We start from the raw sequence: 9,700 nt of genomic DNA on the forward strand, positions 1-9,700 counted from the left end.
TATATATATATATATATATATATATATATATATATATGAGCCTGCTTTAAAAAAAATTATATATATTTTTTTAACATAAATACATATAATATTGAGTTCAACATATATCTAGTTCAGTTGTGAAACTCTAAATTAAGGGGTGGGCAATATGAACAAAATCTTTTTTCATGGTATGAGATATATAGGAAGAAGACACCAATATATGTACTGTCCATGACATAACACAAAACTAATCAATCAATAAATCAATCTAAAAATTAATTAATTAATTAACAATAACAACAAAAGGGGTGGTTGAGGAAATCACAGCTGGTGCTGGATGGTCTGGAGTCCTGTTTTTTTAACTGTTGGCAACTAAGAAAGTAAAATAGAGAGAGAGATGGTGGAGAAAAAACACAAACACAGCCCAAGGATTTAATACAGATGTTTGTTTGCTCTCTTAAAGCTACACACGCACAGGTTGCTATAAAAAAAATTTCCGATCCATCATTTGGGTTGTGGTAAAAACATTTACGCATCGTGTGTTAGTCTGTGTTGTCTGTCCACTGTGCACAAGAATTAACATGATTTCTCAAGTCAGCATACAATTAAACAGACCCTGTCCTATCGCACAAATACTATGTGCATTCGCACATAGACCTACAGTATGTGACTAATATGACATGTGAGATGCTGGTACTGTTTGTCACATCTGATCACCAACTGGTTTTTGTTGTTTTCTTCTGCAGTTTTCAGCATTCATTAAGCTACAGGTGGCTGAAGGCAGGGGCCGCCTCCACCCAGGAGTAGACAGTGACGTTATCCTAAGGGACATGTTCAAAAAGCAAGATCGCAATGCAGATGGCAAGATAACTGAAGACGAACTGAACATCATAGTAAATGAGGATGATGAAGTGCCTAAACATGAGGAGCTGTGAGGGCAACATAGTTTTTTGAGTAAGATTTTTGTAATTCAAGTTGTAATTGACTGACTATGTCAGCTTGATGTTGGGATCCATGGGTTCAGTAATGGGTAATGTTCTGATGACATATAATGCACTATTAAAAAACATAAATTTCTAGCTGCAGTGTTTCAGAGGTTACATTGGAAGATTTGTTATAATATGTGACCTTTCTGTGTCTTTTTTTCTGTCCATTAATCAAATAACCAATGTAACTGAACGATGGGTTTGTTTATATATAGCTGTTATGCAGCTTCTATGTCCCGATCAGGTTTTTTGTGCCCCTGATCCAGTCCGAGTCATTGAATTGAGTATCTGCTGATACAAAGTCCCAATCTGATACTTGTATTTTCCTAGTGTGAAGTGTGCTCACTTCAAGTACATTAAAGTTATTTAAAATGAACCCAATATATATATATATATATATATATAGAGTATATATATATGTGTGTGTGTGTCCACTGTATGAAGCCATTGGTAGATGTAAACATGTTACACTGGTAGACATTGTAAACAGACTGTTTGGTCACAATTATGAATATAATTTAAATGACTTGTATTTTATTTGTACAATAAGCAGGAATAATTGCAACATAAACGGAAAATGTGGAGATAAGTTTAGAAAGCATGAAGCTTGCGGTGTCAGAATGCCAGTCTGTCGTTAAGTCCAAAGCAAGATGCAACCCAAAACAATGCATTATACGTCTCAGATAGTCTTATGGCAGATAAAAGTAAATGGTAAATAAATGAATGTTCATTACAAAAGTGTGCATCAAAGCTCAAACGTGTGTGTGATGCACTAGAACAGACCTCACTTTGGAGCATTTTCTTTTTTTTTTGTTTAGCAAACCCACTTGAAATCTACAAGACTGCACGACACCTGCATGACAGCTGATGTAAAATAAAGAATCAGATTTAGGATAGCTAATACCAAATAGTCAGGGCCGCATTAAGACCTCACTGGGCCCCGGGGCTATGACTTACTGCAGGCCCCCCCCATCACAATAATGATATATATATATAGCTTAAAATAGGATTTTTATCTAATCAAAATTTTTGATGCATTGCAATTTCACGTTACCATTTCCAATATCACAAAATAAAAAAATAAAAAATACTAGCCTAAGTAAAAACAAACTTACTGAAGACAAGTAAACAGTCATGAATTACAAAAGACTGAATAGTAATAATAGTAACACTGCATAAATTCAATATACATTATTTCACAAAAGCGATTTGGTCAAGGAGAGTGAGTGATTTTCTTTCTAATGTTTAATTTACATTATTGTTTATCGCGCATTTGCCAAAATGAATTCTGTCCCACTGCTTAATGTCCCTGAACAGTTAAATTAGTTTTTAAACCAAAATGCTTAAAATGCGTTTAAATGAAAAGCTTACATCATGAATGATGTAAAATGAATTTCTCAACCCATAAGCGAATATACTAGGCCTATAGAGTTTAGTTCAAACCCAAAAAGCAACATCTATCAAGTTAAGAATCAAACTAACCTAAAATCTGTGGGGATGATGACGCTGTGTTTTTATCTGCTCATGTGTCCGGTCCATTTGCGGTTCCACAACTCCCACTCCATCATCAGCTTTAGTAATATAAACTAGCTGTGGATTTTAGTGACTCACTCATGTTTTCCCCGCTCTCCTCATTTTTTTCTCTCACTATTTTTTTTTAGAATAGTTGACATTTTTACTTATCGAAGATTGTTCTTTGCATGACCGTTTCTAGATTACACCAGAATGAAGTGAAGAGAGGTGAATGCAGACATTAGGCGCAGTGATCACCGGATAGATAGGCTGCGTGCACAGTTTGTTCAAAAGTAAAATATATAATAAATGCATTTGATTGGTAAACCAAATTCAAATGTGACATTTTAATCTCTAATGGTAATGCATGGAATTTACGGAAAAACTCCACTAAATAATAGCGCTAAAAAGTGAGGGGCGTGGTGAGGCTTTGGCGATCGGCGCTACCGATGTCCGTCAATCTACTCCACAGCCAATCACGGGCCCCTTCCTTGCTTGGGCCCCGGGGCTCAATGGTTAATGCGGCCCTGCAAATAGTAAAAAAAAAGCTCAATCAGTCCAGACCCCGATTTTTAAGATCGGCTCGGGACATCCCTAGGACTAAATATGAAAAATATATTCTCGTATTTAAGATAGATCTGTAAAAAAATGCTAAATATTTTAACGATTTTGCAAGGGGTATGTAAACATGGTAAAATAAGTAGTGTATGCAAATGTAACCCTCTATGGTACCATGTTGCCTCCAGGCAACACAACATATTTTTGTTTTTTTAAATAAAATGAGACACATTTAATTGACCAATGCTGTCTCAGGGAAGTAGAAGTCAAATACTAATAAATGAACATACAAAAAAAGTGGTCACATGACCCACAGGGGTCCATTTTGTTTCCACTTTCAGGACGTGCACGTCACTCTATATTTTGTCCAATGAAAAGTGCATTTTTCATCAATTTCCGTGCATATAATTGCCTACAAAAAATCTTAGTCACCTTCATTGGAAAGTAAAGAAGTATTTTCAAAAACTTTACATAATATTTCATCAAATGTATCATAGGAAATTACAAAAAACTGCATGTTGCCTCAAGGCAACATTGTACCGCAATGGAATCGCATAAGGCCATGCAGGCATACTAGGTTGTATACAAGTATATGATATTTGTGTTCATATTAAGGAAAAGAGTTAGAATTATCTAAATGTATTAGAATTTTTGCATGATTTTGTAATGAATTTTCAAGAATAGTAATTCTCATACTATATCTGCACATATTATGATTGGTCTGTTGAGAAGAATTGCTTCCTCAGTTTTCACAAGCAATGAGGTGTCATTAGTGAAGTAGGAGATTTTGCATGCATGTGCTTGTGTGTGCATGCTTGTAAGGATAACCTTATGGTTATGATTATTTTAAATTTTTTACTTTGAAACAACACTGATTATAATGTTTTGGTATGACAACAGATATGATAGTTTAGTTATACTTGTGATCCACGATGGTACAATGTTTTGATTGAATTTGAAATGTTATTTTTTATTAAATATGAGATGTGCAATACATTAAAATCTAGATAAATCTGTTTGTTCAAGTGTTTGGTTAAAGAAATTGATGTTTTCAATAAATATATTACTTTTTTCTACATGAAAATGTCAAATGTTTAAATTTGTCCATTGTGGTACAGTGCCTTGAGGCAACAAACTTAAAAAAAAAAATTAAATAATAATAAAAATTTTTATTGATATTGTTATAGTGTCCAATTTTAAGTAGGAAAAACATCACAAATAATTTTTTCCTCATTGATATCATATTCTGTACCGTAGAGGGTTAAGAGCAAAACTCTGTACAGGAAACACTATTAAAAAGTCATAACAATTTTGCTTGATCTTATGACATATTTAAAAACTGCAAATGTTATTTACTGATTATTATTGATTATAATGAAATGACATTTGACATGAGAGAAAAAAAACATTCAAAAGCATCTCAATATTACATCACCCACATTATCTAATAACTACCATACTACAGTATTTGCAAATAAGAAGCTCTGAAGCATTTATTGCAGCCTGACCAGGCATGTTAAACTTTAGTCCACTACCGTGGTCGAATGCCAGCAGGTTTGGTTATGTTAAGAATAATTTAAATTCCAGATCTTGGCAGAATAACACAATTTTAATTCATGAGTTTTTGCTGCTATGTAGTAAGGTTTGACTTGCAAGATTTTAGTCTGATAACAATTTATACTTCCTTAAAGCCTTGTTTTGGCAATTGCATTATTGAAAACTTAAACTATTTCATTTTAGGCAAAAAATGTTTGGAATATTTACAACTTTTAAATGTTTTTGAAAGAAGTCTCTTATGCTCACAAAGGCTGCATTTATTTGATGAACAACTTTAATATTGTAAAATATTATTACAATTAAATATAATTTTCTATTTTAACATATGTTAAAATGTCTTTTATTTCTGTAATGGAAAAGTTTTCAGCATTACTCCAGTCTTCAGTGTCACATGATCTTCAGAAATCATTCTAATATGCTGATTTGCTGCTCAAGAAACATTTTTGATTATTATCAATGTTGAAAACGATCCACGATGGTACAATGTTTTGATTGAATTTGAAATGTTATTTTTTATTAAATATGAGATGTGCAATACATTAAAATCTAGATAAATCTGTTTGTTCAAGTGTTTGGTTAAAGAAATTGATGTTTTCAATAAATATATTACTTTTTTCTACATGAAAATGTCAAATGTTTAAATTTGTCCATTGTGGTACAGTGCCTTGAGGCAACAAACTTAAAAAAAAAAATTAAATAATAATAAAAATTTTTATTGATATTGTTATAGTGTCCAATTTTAAGTAGGAAAAACATCACAAATAATTTTTTCCTCATTGATATCATATTCTGTACCGTAGAGGGTTAAGAGCAAAACTCTGTACAGGAAACACTATTAAAAAGTCATAACAATTTTGCTTGATCTTATGACATATTTAAAAACTGCAAATGTTATTTACTGATTATTATTGATTATAATGAAATGACATTTGACATGAGAGAAAAAAAACATTCAAAAGCATCTCAATATTACATCACCCACATTATCTAATAACTACCATACTACAGTATTTGCAAATAAGAAGCTCTGAAGCATTTATTGCAGCCTGACCAGGCATGTTAAACTTTAGTCCACTACCGTGGTCGAATGCCAGCAGGTTTGGTTATGTTAAGAATAATTTAAATTCCAGATCTTGGCAGAATAACACAATTTTAATTCATGAGTTTTTGCTGCTATGTAGTAAGGTTTGACTTGCAAGATTTTAGTCTGATAACAATTTATACTTCCTTAAAGCCTTGTTTTGGCAATTGCATTATTGAAAACTTAAACTATTTCATTTTAGGCAAAAAATGTTTGGAATATTTACAACTTTTAAATGTTTTTGAAAGAAGTCTCTTATGCTCACAAAGGCTGCATTTATTTGATGAACAACTTTAATATTGTAAAATATTATTACAATTAAATATAATTTTCTATTTTAACATATGTTAAAATGTCTTTTATTTCTGTAATGGAAAAGTTTTCAGCATTACTCCAGTCTTCAGTGTCACATGATCTTCAGAAATCATTCTAATATGCTGATTTGCTGCTCAAGAAACATTTTTGATTATTATCAATGTTGAAAACAGTTGTGCTGGATAATATTTTGTGGAAACAGTGATAAACTATCATTCAAAAGTTTGGGGTAAGTAAGATTTCAAGCATGACAGTAAAGATTTATGTTTCAAAAGATCTCTATTTCAAATGAATGCTGTTCTTTTGATATTTGTATTTATCAAATAATCATAAAAAATATATCATGGTAAAACACTCATTCTGTTCAGCAGCAGCACTAATATTCAGATAAAACACTATCCCAAAACAGTCGAGACAAATTAATTTGTATAGCACGTTTTTATTTATTTATTTGTTTGTTTATTTTACAAAATACATTATTTCATGCTTTATAGATACTGTTTATGTACTGTTATAAAGTTACATTTTTCCTTTTGATGTTTCATAAAAAAATTAAAAAAAAAATCTAACCTTTCTTTGAAGCAAAACAACCGAAAATGTAACAATATATGCTGGCTGAGTTCATGAGTGGAATAAACTTATGGCAGGACTTTTACTTTCTGACCCCTGGACTTTCCACCTCTGCCTCAGACGCTCAGACGCAAAGTGTTGAACTTTGGGTAGTGACCAAAATAATGCGATGCATGCGATCTAAATGCATTTTCTCTGCAGGGTCTCTGGGTGACCCTTAGAAATTAGGTGCAAATCTCAGACAACCAGCAGGGACTTGGAGTAGAGCTGCTGCTCCTGTGCATTGAAAGGAGCAAGTAGATGTGTTTTGGGCATCTGGTCAGGTTGCCTCCCAGACTCCTCCGTCAGAGGTGTTCTGGGCATGTTCAACTGGGAAGAGACTCCAGGGCAGACCCAGGACAGGCTGGAGGGATTATATCTCTTGGCTGGCCTAGGAGCACCTAGGGATTCCCCAGGAGGAGCTGGAGGAAGTGAATTACAGCACATTTTGATTGCTGCATCAAATCTTGCTTTGGTCTTAGCAAAAAAAACAGCAGATGGGCTGATTTCATACTTGCCAGTGGGTGGCACTTTTGAAAAAGCATATAGTGGTTTTCCTGGTTTCCCACTGTGAACATCATAGCCTTTTGAAGTTTAGTCAAACTAAATGTAGTACTTTTAAGGACCCGTGAAAACCCTGGTATGGGTGGCCATATTTAGCATCCTGCCATTGCGACCTAGTCCCAGACAAGCAGAGGAGAATGGATGTATGGATGGGTGGATGAACTAAATTAAGCTGAATAATGACACCATTATCTTCTTTATAGCTGCTTTACAGTTGAAATTAAATTTGTTTCATAACTTATGCATTTTTACTATAACCCCGTTATTTTCCTCTTTATTAATGTGGAGTTGCTTTGAAACAATCTGTATTATATAAAGCACTACATAAATAAATGTGACTTCTATGCTTTCTCTGTTTAGCCCACTTTTCTATTGTAGGGTCAAATATAATCAAGGACTTTTGCTTTCATGTCCCAAACCTATTTTCAGTAACAAAAGGACCATTTGGCATTCCTGAAGACACAGAAGTGCTGATAGTGATCAAGGCCTGTAGGCCAAGATGTGTATACATTGGGGGCCTACTAATTGTGACACCTTTACAGTGGGTGAAGTTGTAATTTGCTGACTGGTCAGTTTGAATGTCTCACATTTGGTTTTAGTCACATGGTCAAAGAAGGGATGAAAGAAGATTGCAGCTATTGCTCTGTTTCTTTTCTTTGCCTTTCTGTCTTTTCCCAATAATAGTAATATCATAAAATAAAATTATTAATAATAATATTAATAAATATTATTGTGAATTTGTATGAGGTAATTTGTGATAAAATAAGTGTTTTAATCCTCTCTCTCTCTCTCCCTCTCTCAAGTTCAAGTTGCTTTATTGGCATGGCATTAATGATATGAGTAATAAATGAGAAAATAAATAGATAAATACAATAAAATAAAAATAGCAAGAGCAGACAGTGTTTCTAATATTAATTATAATAATTGCAATTATATACAATGAAGAATGTCAAATAAAGCAAATGGATACAATGAATTAACCATTTCGTATGGTGTGTAAGGTGTATACATATTTTGCAGCTAGTTTGACTGCCATGTCATCCTCTCCGAGTATATAGCGTAGAGTCGTTTAGAGACAAAAATTAACAATTCAATGCTTCAAATTGTGGAAGAATATTTGCCTTGTAGTGGTGTATTTGGGGCAGACAAGAAGAAAGTGTTTCTCATCCTCTATTTGATTTAAGTCACAGTGCTTGCATAGTCGCTGTTCTCTCGGTTTCCAGGATCTTTTATATCTTCCTCCCTCTATTTCTAAGTCGTGGTCGCGGAGTCGATATTTTGAAAGGATGTCTTTCTTTTAATTGTTTGATTGATAAGTAATTTGCCAATTTGGTGCTTCTATTTAGGGCCGAATAACACTGGAGTTTGGTTTGGAGGTCAAATTCGTTTTTTAATTTTTCATCATAATTATACACTTTAGGTTTGTCAATGTCTTTATGAATGTTGGGTTTGTGGCTGGAGTCAGACTCAGCTTGAGTTTCCTTCATTAGTTGAAGCACAAGTGTATTTAGAGGATGAGACACTGTGGGGGATTCATTGGCAAGGAGGGCTTTATATTCAATAGATTCAGTGTCAGATTGACTCAGGTGATGTCTCTCTCTCTCTCTCTCTCTCTCTCTCTCTCTCTCTCTCTCAGGCCTTGACGGAGGAGATGGATGGTCAGAATGAGACGCTGTCATGGCTAAATAAAACCGGCTCTCAGATCTTGTCAAACTCCAGCCTGAGTCCTCAGGACAGAGACACTCATATGAATCAAATCAGGCAGATAAACATCAGCTGGAGTAAAGTACGAAACCAACTCTATAACACACAATCACAACTAATTCTCTTTCTATCTTTCTATATCTTGCCAGAATTGAACAGCTCTTTTTTTTGTATTTCAATGTGTAAGGGGTATAAGCCCAGTTCAGCCCTGCATGCATTGTTAGAAGTGCCTCTGATTACCCTTAGAATGTTTTTTTGCAAATTCCAATTATGTTCTTTCTATTAAACTTTTATCCCAATTTTCAAACTTTAATACTGGTCCCCAAATTTCACACCCATATAGTAGAATTGGTTTAATGATGGCGTGATATAATTTAATCCATGTTCTAATTGGTAGTTTTAATTGGCCAAACCGTGATTTTATGGCATAAAAAGCCCTCCGGGCCCTCTCATTCAGGCCCTTCACAGCCAGACTGAAGCCCCCTGATGCTGAGATCTCGATGCCCAGGTAAGTGTAGCTGCTGCTGTGCTCCGTCTCTGTTTCTCTGAGACCTGGCCTTCTTCTGGAACACCGTGACCCTGGTTTTGTTCAGGTTGACCGTCAGTGCCCATTCCTCACAGTACTGTTCCAGCAGGGCCAGGCTGTGCTGGAGACCCTCAGCTGTGGGGGACAGCAGAACCAGGTCGTCTGCATACAGCAGGCATTTGACTTCAGTCGTGCAGAGCGAGGCCCAGGATGCTGCCAGAGCGGTCCAGAGCTTCTGCCAGCTCGTTGATGTAGATGTTAAACAGTGTTGGCTACGACTGCATCACTGCCTCACTCCACAACCCT

General features: G+C 34.6%; 1 protein-coding gene across 1 annotated transcript in view; it reads left to right on the top strand.

Annotated features, from left to right (window-relative positions):
• The window catches only part of LOC107658002 (peptidyl-prolyl cis-trans isomerase FKBP10-like), a 24,958-nt gene extending 23,688 nt beyond the window's left edge, over positions 1 to 1,270 (top strand). The window contains exon 10 of the mRNA XM_016446380.1: positions 729 to 1,270. Coding sequence (XP_016301866.1) covers positions 729 to 917 — 189 coding nt within the window. The 3' untranslated portion in view covers positions 918 to 1,270. The remainder of the gene's footprint in view (positions 1 to 728) is intronic.
• Positions 1,271 to 9,700: the final 8,430 nt, after the last annotated feature.

The sequence above is a fragment of the Sinocyclocheilus anshuiensis genome, unplaced genomic scaffold (genome assembly GCF_001515605.1).
Source record: "Sinocyclocheilus anshuiensis isolate Anshui unplaced genomic scaffold, SAMN03320099.WGS_v1.1 scaffold547, whole genome shotgun sequence".
Lineage (NCBI taxonomy): Eukaryota > Metazoa > Chordata > Actinopteri > Cypriniformes > Cyprinidae > Sinocyclocheilus > Sinocyclocheilus anshuiensis.